At 51.4% G+C, this 14446-nt stretch overlaps 1 protein-coding gene across 2 annotated transcripts in view; it reads left to right on the top strand.

The window, feature by feature from the left end:
• The window catches only part of NPLOC4 (NPL4 homolog, ubiquitin recognition factor), a 56777-nt gene extending 42331 nt beyond the window's left edge, over window positions 1-14446 (top strand). The window contains exons 13-17 of one of the 2 annotated variants that reach the window (XM_082373590.1): window positions 2853-2924; window positions 5603-5698; window positions 6853-6969; window positions 8356-8458; window positions 12089-14446. In XM_082373590.1, the coding sequence (XP_082229716.1) occupies window positions 2853-2924; window positions 5603-5698; window positions 6853-6969; window positions 8356-8458; window positions 12089-12246 (546 nt within the window). In that variant the 3' untranslated portion in view covers window positions 12247-14446. The remainder of the gene's footprint in view (window positions 1-2852; window positions 2925-5602; window positions 5699-6852; window positions 6970-8355; window positions 8459-12088) is intronic. The other variant, XM_082373591.1, reaches the window with a different exon arrangement.

Here is a 14446-nt window from a genome sequence, read left to right as displayed (position 1 = left end):
GTGGTAGCATGCAGGCTCTAGAGCGCAGGCTCCGTAGTTGTGGGCTTAGTTACTCCTTGGCATGTGGGATGTTCTCGGACCAGGGCTCGAACCCGTGTCCCCAGCATTGGCAGGTGGCTTCTTAACCACTGTGCCACCAGGGGAGTCCTAAATGGGATTCTTTAGGAGACTTTGTCCTGAGAACTTTTTTTTTGCTTTATTCTGTGAAGTCTCAAACTGCTAGTTTCACTTGTTACCTTCTTGCCAGTTTTGTAAGAAGAAAAGCAATACATTAAGGATTTCATTTTCCTTTTCCAAAGCAAGATGGTGCCACCCAGTAAGTGGAGTTTGCTGTTGTCCTGGCACAAAGCCTGCCTGCCTTTGAGCTAACAAAGACAGAGATCCCTGGATTTCTTGTTGATGTTTCCAGACATGGCCGATAGCAGGTAGCGAGGCACCAGGGACCTCAATTTCTGACTCTCCCAGTGTCTTGCTCCAGGTGGAGATAAAACTGCTGACACTTTGGCGGCTGCCAAACTAAGAATTAAGATGTCTTCCTTCTAGTGTTTTCTGCCTGACATTTGCTAACGCCCATAAAAAGTAATTGCCTTTTAAAATGGTGTATGGGGCTAGGGCTTGGTTGGCAAAAACATTTGAGTGAAGGCATGGGGGAGAGATAGAAGGTACCTGCTTTTCCTCCAGGGAAGAGAAGGGGATGCAGCACCTTTATTTTCTTGGGGAGCAGAAGGATGCAGTGGGGTAGTTAAATTTGAAAGAGAATAGCATGACACACAGAAAAGAGAGGGGGGCATTTAACAAGAATCATCCCTAGAGGGGAAGATTAAAGCGAACAGGTGCTGGGAAAATGTCTCTGCATATTAGAGCTTAATTAGATTTGAAGATGAATTCCAGACGGGCTAATTATGTGTGAATTGTTGCAGGTTGTTTCTTGTAGGGGCAAGCGTTTATTTTTGGAAATGGTGATTTAGTTTGATTGGGTTTGATTCCCGCCTCCTACCGTATTTCTTCCAGTGAGAAACTACCGCTTCTGGGGCCCCAGGACCCACTCAGCAGGCCTCATACCTTGGGCTGCCACTGTCAAAGCTGGTAGAGCCACGGAAAGCCAGGCCCAGCCTACCTGCTGCAGCAACGAGCATGTGGAAGGACCAGGGACTCTTGCCCAGGTGGAAGGGACAGTATTCCAACCTCAAAGGAAGGCAGACAGACAGAACGGACATTGTTTCCAGGAACCTGTCCTTTGATGGTGCTCCTCCTCCCTATGTAGCTGGCTTAGATGTGTTTGGTTAGATGTATTTGGACCGTTTTCTGGAAGGGCAGAGGGGCAGGTTCTTGCTAGCAGCTCTCTGGGTTGTGAACAGAGAAAAGGTAGGGAAGGTGTGGATAATCTGAGATGTGCTGCGGACCAGAGAGTTTAATTTCTGGGGGCAAAAAAAAAGGAGCAGGGCCACATGGAGCCTCTGGAATTCCTGTTAGGATAATGGACTCGGTTTAATGTAGGACAGCCTGAGAAGGTTGTCTCAAAAGATGGCATGGGCCTCTGACATCCCCGGAAAGTGTGATGTGCTAGGGGTGGCTTTGTGTCACCTGCACGCCTCAGGGAGATCTGCTTGACATCCATTAGGGTCTGAGAGCTTTAATAAACATAAACTTTTATGTAAGGCCCCATAATTGGAAATTATGGATGTATAATTTATATATGACTCAATGAATGATTTATATAATGTTAAGTGATGATTTAGATAGAAAATATGACCCCCTCTTGCAGAATCTTTAATGAAAAGTGTTGGTTCTTATGAATTTATTTCTAGAGCTGTGTTTGAACTCAGCAAGTTTGACATAAATCAGATCTAATTGTCATTTTATGATTAATGAACATATGCTGGCCATTTTTCCCCATAATTAAACTTTATGTTCCATGCATCTGATAAAGCAAAAACAAGTTTAGACTTTGACAGATTGGTGGTGGAGGTTTTCCATGTCTGCGTATTTGTGTGTATGTGTACTGATTTGTGTGTGTGTTTATTTTATTAATGTATAAGGATTAAGTTTCCATGAAGTTGGGTTTTCAGAGGTGTGTGTAAGGTTGTTAAGAGTTAGCATTCAGGTGTGAGACTAGGAGAGCTTATAGAGGAGGAGGGGCACAGATGTGGCCTGACAGGGTGGGAGCCCAGGGTCTGTGTCTCCACTGCTTTAGCACCAGGCTGGTGGGTGGAGACCCCCATGGTCAAGAGCAAGGCTGCTTTTATATATATATATATATATGTGTGTGTGTGTATATATATATGTGTGTGTGTGTGTGTGTATATATATATATGTGTGTGTGTGTGTATATATATATATATATGTATTTGCTTGTTTGTTTGTTGCTACGTTGGGTCTTCATTGCAGTGCGCGGGACTCTCATTGCAGTGGCTTCTCTTGCTGCGGAGCATGGGCTCTAGGCGCGCGGGCTTCAGTAGTTGTGGTGCGTGGGCTTAGTAGTTGCGGCTCACGGACTCTAGAGCACAGGCTTAGTAGTTGTGGCGCATGGGCTTAGTTGCTCCGCAGCATATGGGATCTTCCCGGACCAGGCCTCAAACCCGTGTACCCTGCGTTGGCAGGCAGATTCTTAACCACTGCGCCACCAGGGAAGCCCCCAAGGCTTCTTTCTTGAGTCGTGGCCGTCATCGAGAGCTCCAAGAAGTGATGGAAGGTGGACTCACTGCAAAAATGTGCACATTTTCCTCTCTGCTTTTCATACACTTCAACAAGAATTGTAGTAATTTAAGGGGTGAGACAAGCACGTGAATGGAAAACCTGTCACAGGTCGGCACATCTGCACTCATGCCCTGGACCTTTGTCTTGTGTTTCAGGACATAGACAAGTTTGGCAACGAGATTACCCAGCTGGCTCGCCCCCTGCCCGTGGAGTATCTGATCATAGACGTAAGTGTGTGTCATCTCCCCACTGGAGGTCAGGACGGCGGGGGGTGGCCTCGCAAGGGCGGCGGCTTGAATACCTGCTCCTCTGCCTGCACAGGACAGGCATCCAGAGGTGTTTTGAGTCACTGAGCTCCTGGCATCCCTGAAAAGCTAGAAACCTTAAGGGCTTTTAGTTTTTTATTTCCTTAAAAACAATTTAAAGGGTTAACTTCTCCCAACCTAAAGTGTAGCAAAGGACCACCAACAAGGCCAAGCAGCCTCTGGAGGTCAGCGAGCCTCTCCCTGGCTCTGTGCACAGGTGCTGCCCGGGCCACAGCTCAGCTGCCACAGCTCAGAGGCCCACTCGTGGGGGCGGCATGGTCTCCTGGGGGGCACTCCAGGAGCCAAGAAGGTACCTGGTACCAACACGCCTTCCCCAAGTCTCGGCTCCTTTCTGGGGGTGTGCTCTGCTCACGGAGATGTGGCCACAGTGCAGAGGGGAGTGCGTGCTGCAGGACTAGAGCCTGATGCATTTTCAGTAGTCAGCACTCTGTCCAAAGGGTACGGGAGGCGGCTCATCTCCTAATTGCTGCCTGCCAGGATGAATTCGGGCTGCATTTGGACTAGGATGGGCATATGATTCACGCTATAAAGTATCATTGCATTTGGAGCAGTGGGTCCCTGTGAGCTGAGCCCGCCAACGCTCCATTCCAACTGACAGCTCCCGAGAACATATTTATTACCTAGGCCATAAAGGCATCTGCTTTTTAGACTACCTAGGGTGTAATTAAGATGAAAACAGATTGATGGAGCATACACTTAGGAGGAGTCTGCGTGATTTAAAGCCAGCTTCCTGAGGTCTTCTCTCCCAGTGGCCTCCCCATCCCTTTCCTTTCACGAAGGAGCTAAGTTCTTGCCTTAGTGGTTGTCACCGTAGTGTTTGGTTGATGGGAGAGCATTCCACCCTGTGATACCCAAGCGCTCTCTTACTGTGGAAGGAGGTTGGAGCAGGTGCCCAGACAGGTGTGCTCAGCTCCTCGCCTGGCCCCAGACCCCCACCTGACCAGGGCATCTGATGACTAAACCTCATGACCAGGCGGCTCTTCCAGGCTTCTGCAGAGGTGCTCTGCAGGTGGCCAGGCGTCAGCTAGGTGACGAGGCAGGCTGGGTAGGGAGAGGGTTTGAGCACAAAGCAAAGTGCTCACCACCCTGCATCCTCTCCCCCGGCATCTGGGATGTGCACAGACTGCCGTGTGAACCTTGGTTCTGTTGCTCTCCAAGGTCGGTTGCAATTACAGGTCTAACAGATACTTCCCTTAATTCCACATTTACTTAACTAGTGGGTCTACTATTGTTGCTGGTCCACTCCTTTTATCTGCTTTCCAAAGGGAGGGGCGAGAGCAGGCCACAGGCCTTGCCTCTGCAGCAGAGTGGCCCCTCTGCCATCTCTAGAATCATGACAACAGCTGAGACTGAGCCCCACATGTGCCACCCATTCTGCGGGCTCCACGTGTGTGGGTGCATTTGATCCTCACGGTGGCCTTAGGAGGTATGGGCTCTCTGGTCGTCCGTATCTCTCTGATGAACAGAGCGAGGCCTCACAGTAGGACCTGGCACTGTGCTCGAGGCCACACCTTGTGCCCTGAGGCCACGGGGTCTCGTCCATAAAAGGCCAGCGGGGCTCGATTTAGGGAGATGCTGATGGCTCAGCTTACCGTTCACAGCGCTGGCACGGTCACAGCAGGTCCTGGGCCAGCAGGCCTGGAACAGCTCGCTGCCTTCACTGATGCAGAAAACAGGCCAGAGCAACATTTTCATTCTTTAGAAATAGTCCCGAAGGAACCAGAATAGCTACACTAAATCTGGACGAGGTATAATCTGCTGCTGCTAGTGTTATATTGCAGAGGAAAAGCTGTGTCAACCAAAAGATGGCTGATGATGGCTTACACTTGGGTGCGTTTTTGGGGAGGGGCATCTGCCAGGAGGAATGAGAAACTGTATTTGTATTGATTCTTGCACATTTGCCACTGTCCCTGTAGCTTCTATTGATTGTTGGATTTAAAATCCCCTCTGTCGTTACTAAAGCATGTCTGAGCCAAATGAAGGGCTTAGGCTCCGCTTTGGACACAAGCTCCTGACTCCAGCCATCTTCAGGCGAGAGCCATGCCTGCATCTCAGCAGCCTTGCTTCTCTTGCTGCCTGGATGTGCCCTGGTCCCTGGAGTGGTGCCTGGGAACTGAGAAGGCCTCAGCCGGCTTGCTGGAGGGCACTGTGGCTCTCAGAACCATCAGGGGCTGGTTCTGCACATGCCCTCCAGACCCGATGACAGGAACGGAGTCAGCTCCTGAGATGGTGCTCACACCTGTGCTCTTTCCCGTGGCCCGCTGTCTAGTTCACCCGCGGCAGCAGGAGAGCAGCTGTGTGAGAGGCCGTCCTAGTGGGGCTGGAGTTAGGAACCTGCCCACAGGCACCATGATCTTACCAGTCATGAAAAATGATTCTTCCGTTTGCCTTCCAGAGTCACAGTTTCAGAGTTTTCATTTAGGGGCTGTCCTAATAGTTAAGCATTCCCTTCAGTGTAGAACAGTTAGGACTCTTGCTGCTGTGAGCAGCTCAGGGCTCCAGGGAGGGGTGTGCTCAGGGCCCACACCCTTCTTTATAGCACAATTAATTTATCACAGATTTGTGTTTTCGTTCATTAGATCACAACAACTTTCCCCAAGGATCCAGTTTATACTTTTTCTATTTCACAAAATCCATTTCCTATTGAAAACCGGGATGTATTGGGTGAGACACAGGTAAGCTCTTTGTCTTTAGAAACATAATTTAGAGTCACTACTGTTTGTTTATCTAGTGTCACTATTGTTTTTCTCGAAAGTACCAAGCTTTCTGACTCTCCTGATTTGTTTTTGTGACAAAACCTGGCTAGGCCTTTTTCTAAGACAGTGCTGATCACATGAGCCCTCTCCAGGGCAGGGGCAGTGGATGAGCACAGAGGCAAATCCCTGTAAGTCCTCAGGCCTATGGATTTGCCGGAAGGACCATTCTCAGGGGGCCTGTTTTATTGGTCAGTTTTTGTCCTCTCCCAACAACGTTATTGATTGTTGGTAAGCGTTGTCTTTTGTGACAGTGTCTCACTTTGCTGTGTGCTCTGCCCCCTACCTCATCACCCTGCCATGTTTCTCAGGCACCATCCAAGCCGTGGGGCCTCATGTGGCCTGGCCACCTTGGCTCTCACCTGCACATCAGGCCCGATCAGAACTGCTGTGACTGCCTTGTCCTGCCACATCAATGGTCTGTGAACACACATCCCAGGTTGATAACAGGCACTACAGAAAGGGGCCTGGTTAAAGAATGTGTACAGTGAGATTGTCTTCTGAAGCTGTGATTAGTGTACAAGGCCTCTCTGATGCTTTGGTTTCCTCACTGCCCATCTGCCCAGATGCTTGTGGAGGTGCAGAGCCACTGACTGGGGTGGCACTCATGAGTCTCCCGCTTTCACTCCTGTTGAAAGTGTTAGTGTCACGTAATCCTCCCCACCGCCCCCCAATTCCTACTCCTCACTACCGTGCTGCCCTGGATCAACAATGTACCTAGACAGACGGGGCTTCTCCCAGCCCCGCAGTGGCCCTTCCCACTCCCACTGGCCCCCAGAGGTGAGTTTGAACATGTCTCACAGCTGGGTCAGCTTCACAGACATGTTGCTTACACTCTTCCATAAGTCAAATGTACTGAGAGTGTTCTCCTGGGAGATGAGGCCACAGCTTATTCTGCAACTGTGCATTCCTCTGTCCATGGCTCCCAGTATGTGGTTCTGGAAGGAGACAGGGAGGCCCATCTATCAGCGCCGAACGTGTTCAGTTCCATCTTTGTAGGACAGTGGCTCTCCTGCAACTCTGGCTTGGGACTAACGGGTGCTCGTGTCTGTCTCCCCCCATACCTGGCGCTCCAGGACTTCCACAGCCTGGCCACCTACCTGTCCCAGAACACCTCATCCGTGTTCCTGGACACTATCTCGGATTTCCACCTCCTGCTATTCCTGGTCACCAATGACGTCATGCCTCTGCAGGTACGGGCCAAGTGGGCTTCCACTCCTCAGACCAGAGCACACTGGGCAGCACCAGAGCAGCTAAGTCCCCCTTAACCTGTCCTGTGGGCAGCAGCTTTGCACAAAGGCCTTGATAGAAAGGTGAATTTTTCACTTTTAGCGTTTGCACTGGAACAGCTTGTTCAAAAGTGTCTGCCCTCTGTGATGGAGGACAGTTCTTCCGTTTGTTAGAAACACGTGGGACGCAGAGGCCACTTAGCTCTGTGTCCTTCTAGCGGGAACATGAGGGATCCAACAATTTAAAAATTCCTGTTGGAACAGTTTGAGAATCCCAGCCTCTGCTTCTTCCCGATCTCTCTCCCCTCTTCCCGAATCAGCTCCAGTTTATCACCTTGGCCCAGAAGGTTGGCCAGCGTCCAGGCCCCAGGCACACAGCTGCACAGTTGGCGTTTTTAAGACATGCTGCTGGGGGAGATGAGGGCGAGTGTTACAGATGGCGGCTGCTCTCTGAGCAGCACAGGGCCAGCAGGTCCAGCCGGGAAGCCCCTTGCATGGGTTGTGTCGTGGCTATCCTTTTACTTTGGCCCTTTTCCTGCCTGGGACCCAAGGAAATGCATTTCTGCGTGGTGACAGAGTAGAAAGGAGAGGCTCCTTCCTCCCACTGCTTTTCTATGTCAGGTGGCCTGTAGCTGTTCTTATATTTTGTGTCTGTGTTTTGTCCAAACTACCCACTTGTGATACTTGACACCAGGCACCCCAAAACTTTTCACGGGCTTTGCCTTCCCTGTTAAGCGCAGAGAGTTGCACCTCCAGCCCCCGGCTCAGCTGCTGCCCCTCCGGTTGGGGAGGTGGTGAAAGCTTAGGGCCTTCTCCCTGGAAAACGTGTACTGTTTTGCAGTCACTTGTTAGGAAGCATTTTCTGTAGATACTGCCTGAGAGCCCCTGGAAGGCTTTCGAAGTCTCTCATTATAAAAACTATTTAGTTCTCTTCACTTTGACCCTGGAGGCCTAGGATGCAGAGTGTATTGAGATACAGACGTGATGGAGAAAACAGAGGGCCAAGGAGGGTGTGAGGGATGAGGGTGGGCCTCACGGCCATGAGGCTCCTGCCCATCCACCCAGGCCCTCAGGAGAAGGGCTGTGAGCTGTGATTACCTAGTGGGGTGGAGCACAGCCAGCCTGGGACACAGAGTAGCACAGCAGCCAACCTGGGGATCTCTGGGAAGAATTTAGCACTTGTATTTATAAACCTAAGTGTGTGGTGTTTTGCATTTCATAGTAACAGCCTGTGAGATTTTTGAAATTCCCTCTGAAGTGTGTCTCGACGTTGGGGAAAAAGAAACTTGTGAACAAGTCTATCTACCGTCAGTGAAGCGAGTTGGAACCTTCTTTTTTGGCTTCTTGCAGGACAGCATCAGCTTGCTGCTGGAGGCCGTGAGGACCAGAAATGAGGAGCTCGCCCAGACGTGGAAGAAGTCTGAGCAGTGGGCCACCATCGAGCAGCTCTGCAGTAAGTGTCTTACCCTCCTGCGGTCCCCATTGCCAGGGTCCAAACTCCTGCCCTTCAGGGCTCCAGTACTTCTTCCCGGGCCCTGGACACCTGACCCCAGATGCCTTCTGACAGCGTCGTGGGCAAAGGAACAAGCAGACCTCTGCCGGGGCCCACAGATGTTTTCATCACTATAACATACGTGTAAAGGCCACAGATCTTGGGTATACAGTTCCATGGATTTTTGTACACGTACATACCAGATACGCTATTCTTCAAGCATTTTAGGAGCAGTTTGAAAGTCATTGTTTTAGATGAACAGAAACTTCAGACTCACCTAAGTGCTGAGTGCGGAGACCTTCTGGACTCCTCAGGCTTTTCTTTTCCCCTTTCCCATCAGTTCTCAGAGCATTCTTGGTGGATAAGGAGGAAAAGAGTTAGAGAATAGAGTTCGGGGATCTTGTGTCTCCCGGGTGAGCGCCTCTGTCAATCAGCCTTGGGAGCTGCCCCCACGCTGCCAGCGCCGTGGCCACCAAGCCCCCCAGCTGAGAGCTCGAGAGGGTGACCATGGCGGCCCTTTTCCCTGCGGCTTTGAGAAGTACTGTAACGCCCCCTGAAGACAACAATGAAAGTACATATAAAAAAGTGTTTAAATATTTTCTCAATCTAGTGGGCTGATACTTGAGCCAAAATTAGCCAGGAAACCCTCAGTGGAACCCAAGCCACAGGGAGTCCAGCAGGGTTCTTATTTTCTCTCGACACTAAGTACCTAGAAGCTCAGGGGTTGAGGAGCTTTGGTATTCATTGTGTCGTTCTTCTTCTTAAGTTTTCTTTTTATACGATTCTGACAACCAAACAGTAAAAGGGCAGGATGTGCCATGTACTCTTCTTGCCCTCACATTCTGAAACAGAGGACCCATTGTTCCCACCAAATTCCCTACAGCGAAGCCCACGGCCTTGTGTCCTTGGGTGGACAGTGGTGAGGTGCCGGCCAGGATCTCAGCACCTGGTCCAACTCTCCCACGTACTGGGCTCTCCAAGCCCCTGGTGTTATTCTTCAGATGCTTCACACACAAACATTGACTGCAGCAGCTTTAGTAGTTTGGAGCCCTCTCTCACAGCCCAGAAAGTGCACACAGGGAAGCCGGGACAGGGGGCGGGTTGGCTAAGAGGTTATCCTGGACAAGCATTGGCCCAGTTGGGCGAAAGGAAAACTAGATCAGGAAAGGTTTCAGTCTGAGCATTTGGCTTGCTTTTGCCACCCCCATTAGACACTAATGAAAAGCTAGCGACCCCATAGGAGCTGGGTCCCATTGGCTTCATGCCTCATACTTAGACAGGGTGGGAGGAAACCCAAGCCCGAGTCAGGCGTCAGTCCTCCGGCAGCAGGGTGACACTGTCTGGACCTGCTGCCTGCAGCCTCTGTTGGGAGAGCACCTGGTGTTCACCGACACTCACTTTGCTAAAAAAGTGCTACATGATTGTCAAATGCTGTCAACAGATAACACTACTCGTGGAATTCCAGTCACTGCATAGGGTTGGTAACACAAATTAGCAATAGAGTACCCTTTACAAATGCAGAGTCACAGACCATGAGAGATCTCGGGACATAGTCAGTGGAAGCTACGTAAGAGCTCTTTGCTGAAAACTTAACACTTTGCCAGAAGAAGAGCTAAGCAAATGGGAAAGAAATCCCATTGTCTGGACTGGAAGACAAGATATTTTTAACATGTCAGTTTTATATACATACATACATACATACAGTCATTCATTTATTTGTTTATTTATTTAGCTGGCTGGCTAGCTAGCTAGCTAGCTAGCTAGCAGGGGGAGGATGGGGAAGAAGTTTTAAAATTTATCTGGGGATGCAGAGGGCCTAGAAGACAATCGTGGAAAAAGAAGAATGAAGCTGGAGGACGTGCACTGCCTGTTTTCAGTAGTAAAAGGTTGCTGTGTTTAAGGCTGGATGCTGTTGGCATGAGAATAAATAGACTGATGGTCCAGACGGAGAGAACTGGGTGATAACAAGGGCACCTGAGCAATTAAATGAGGAGGTGCCCTTTTCAGGAAAATGTGACAAAACAACTGGATATCTGTGTGGGCAGAATGAACCTTGACTTCTACAGTACACCCCACATATAAAATCAATACAGGCTGGGTCATAGACTCTAACGGTAAGAGCTACAACTATAAAGCAAGATTTCTGTAAAAAAACAAACACAAAAAAACAAGTTGAATATATTCAGAACCTTGAGGTAGGACAGAGAAAAACACTGACCATAAAAGATTGGTCATTTGGGGACTTCCCTGGTGGTGCAGTGGATAAGACTCCGCGCTCCCAATGCAGGGGGCCTGGGTTCGATCTCTGGTTGGGGAACTAGATCCCACATGCATGACGCAACTAAGAGTTTGCATGCCACAAGTAAGGAATCCGCTTGCCGCAACTAAGGAGCCCACGTGCTGCAACTAAGGAGCCCACAAGCCTCAACTAAGACCCAGTGCAACCAAATAAATAATAAATATTAAAACAAACAAACAAAAATTGTTCAGGACTTCCTTGGTGGTACAGTGGTTAAGAATCCGCCTGCCAATGCAGGGGACACAGGTTTGAGCCCTGGTCCGGGAAGATCCCACATGCTGCAGAGCAACTAAGCCTATGTGCCACAACTACTGAGCCTGCGCTCTAGAGCCCACGAGCCACAACTACTGAGCCCAAGTGCCACAACTACTGCAGCCCACAGGCCTAGAGCCCATGCTCTGCAACAAGAGAAGCCACTGCTGTGAGAAGCCCACACACCGCAACGAAGAGTAGCCCCCACTCGCCGCAACTAGAGAAAGCTTGTGCGCAGCAACAAAGACCCAGTGCAGCCATAAATAAATAAATTTATTTAAAAAAAAAAAAAAGATTGGTCAGTTGGACTTTATCAGAATGAAACACTTGGGCTCATCGAGAGATGCTGTCAAAAACTTGAAAAGGCAAGGAACAGACTGGGAGAAGATATTCCACAGAAGATGTTCCATAAAAAGAATTACAGTGATGGTCACCATCAGTCATCAGAAGAATGAAAACTAAACGAGGTACCACTACACGTCTTGAGGGTGGCTGAGATGCAAACACCGGCCGCATCACGTGCTCACGAGCTCCCAGAGCAGCTGGAGCTCTCGCACGCCCCAGTGAGGATGACCCAGCAAGCCCACTGCTACCCAAGAGACATGCAAACACAGATCCACGCCAAGATTTGTTTAAGAATATTCATGGCAGCTTTGTTCACAATGGCTCAAACCTGGCAATGACCCATCTGTCCATCAGGAGGGGGATAGATAACCAGGGATGGTGTTCACACCGAGCTCTACTGCTCAGCAGTGAGAAGGAAGGAACTACTGACAGAGCAAGCAAGGAGGGTGGGCAGGTGCATGAGTGGCCACAGCTGACAGCTTTCCGCTCTGCAGACAGCAGCTTTACTTATCGGGGTTCTGTGTTTGAGCAGGGGACCCACGGTAGGGCTCTCAAGCCGCATCTGTCCACGCCCGCAGCAATTGCTTTTAGAGTCCACTCCTACCCTGATAAGCAGCTGTGCAGAGCTCTCAGATGGGGTGGGACAGCTTCCCAGTACAGAAATGATGAACACGGCTTCTCTTCCTGCTCCACAGGCACAGTCGGTGTGCAGCTTCCAGGCCTCCACGAGTACGGAGCCGTCGGGGGCTCTGCACACACCACCTCGGCCGCCATGTGGGCCTGTCAGCACTGCACCTTCATGAACCAGCCAGGCACCGGCCACTGCGAGATGTGCAGCCTCCCCAGGACCTAGGGCTCCTGGGCCCTGCTGCCCAGACTGGGCCCACCCTAGCCCTCTCTGAAGCCAGGGTTGTTGCAGCCATGCCCCACCGCAGGCAGCCCTGAAGGCGAGGCGGGGGCGGCTGCCCTGGGGGTCTCTGACCCATGAAGCTTCTCAGCACCAGGCTTCCCTGGAGGGAGGGAGCCAGGCTGGTGCTCTGTGGGCTGATACCAGTCTCTTGCTGGAGGCACCATATGGCCCCATCCGGATGCCCTGCAGCAGCTCCCACTGTGGTAGAAGGACTAGGTGCCTCTAAATCATCACCTGGAATTGAGGGGGTGGGAGGGCTTGCTGGCCCCATCCAGCTTTCTTTTTTCCTTCCTTTTGGATGCTTTTGGTTCCTGCCCCTCCCATGTTTTTGGTTGGGAGCTCTTGGTGACCTCTGTACCCCGTTGCTCTGGGGCAGACCCTGCCTGTGAGGGCCACCTCTTCCCCTTCCAGTAGCCATCGTGCGGTGGAAATGCGTGGCCACGGGCTCGCTGGTCTCCCGTCCGCTTGGTCTGCAGGTGAATCTGCTGCCCGCCCTTTCCTGCTCTCACCCAGCGTCCAGGGGGGATTTTAAAGTCTGCTTTGGTTGTAATAACAGTTATCAGTAATTCCTGCAAAGAAGACTTTTATTTATTTTTTTTAAGATAAAAACTGCTTAAAAGGAGAGTGAGAGACTAGTTTCCACCTTCGTCCCTCCTTTAATGAGTCCCTGGAGGTGTGTGCAGGCTGGATGGGTGGACGGGGGACCCACAGTCAGGTCTTCTCACAAATGAACCTCAGTGCCTGAGACTTTCCTGCCAAGCCACACGGCTGGGACAGGTGCAGACCCAGGTAGTCCAAGCAGGAACCTAGTGCTGGCTCCCACTGAGCAGGCAGCCTCTCTGGGGGGCCAGCACTGCTGACCAGGCCTGCATGGGGTGAGCTGGGTGGCCCAGGCAGGGCTGGAAGCTCTGGTCCCCTTCACCCCACACACCATTCCTTCCTGTTGCCCTGCCCGGGCCCTGGCCTCTGGCACGGTGATGTGGCCCCGGTACAGGCCAGGCCACAGTACAGCAGCTGTGGGGCTGCTGCGGGGACGTTGGAAAGTACGTACTGTGCTGAGGTATGGGTCCAGGCTATCCCAGGACAAAGGTTGTGGTCAGACTTTGCATGTGCTCTGGGGTCCCTGCGTTTCCTCTGTGGTTGGGCTCCGGTCTGGCCTTTCTCCGGGAGCCATGGACATCCTGATGCCTCTTTGCCTTAACAAGAGCCGTATCTCTGAGCTGCACTGCACCCACCCATGGGAGAGGCTGACCCAGACACAGGCTGCTTGGGGACTTCATGTCTCTGTCCTAGGGCAGGAGGCAAGCCTGTGTGACCCTCCCTCGCCTTTGGCCTGTGAACAGAGAGCACTTGGGCATGTGTTCACCTGTGGCAAGGGCTGTGCCTGGCACTCCAGGTCCACCTGGCGTGGGACACCAAGTGGCCAGTGGGGTTGGGTCTGGCTACAGCGGGTCTGTTCTGGGGGGCAGGAGGTGCAGAGCCCGCTGTTTCCCCAGTTCATCTGTGGCCACCTGCCAGCAAGCTGGGAGGACCATCTGGCCCAAGTCATGTGCTCCTTTGATCAGATGTGAGTCTGCAGGGGGAGCAGGAGGGCGCTGACCTCAGACCTCGCGGCCCCCACCGTTCCTCCTGTACTTGCTCTGGTCTTTATCTACCGAGCTAATTTCCTTTTCTCTTTGACCAGTGTCCTACTCACCCTGAAGTTCTGGCATCTGCATAGTTCGTTTCCTTTTGTCTTTTAGCTAAAGAAAAAGTGTTGTGATTTCTCTGCTTCTGGTTTTGAGTCACTCTTTGTTCAGTAATGCACTTTATTTTGTCCAAAGAGAGTCGGGGGTCAACATAAGGAGTGGGGGTACCCTGCCAGCAGGCTCGGGCCCAGGCAGCTTAGCCATCTCCTCTTGCATAGGGGAGAGGCCCCTGTCTCCACCTTCACCCTACCTGCCCTTGTGTGGACACACCCTCTCATGGCACCAGGCACCAGGCACCGTAGCTCAGCGAGGGGGGACTAGGTGCCCGGCCTCCACCAACCAGTCTGCTCCCAGTGCTCCCACTTGGGGCTTGCAGGTGTGTGTCGGTTGGGTTTGCAGTAGCGTTGCCTGGACTCCAGCCCTGCAGTTGAACCAATAAAAGCACCTGAAGCGAC

Source organism: Balaenoptera borealis (genome assembly GCF_965194805.1).
Source record: "Balaenoptera borealis genome assembly, chromosome: 20".
Lineage (NCBI taxonomy): Eukaryota > Metazoa > Chordata > Mammalia > Artiodactyla > Balaenopteridae > Balaenoptera > Balaenoptera borealis.
This window is presented reverse-complemented; position numbering and strand designations above follow the sequence as displayed.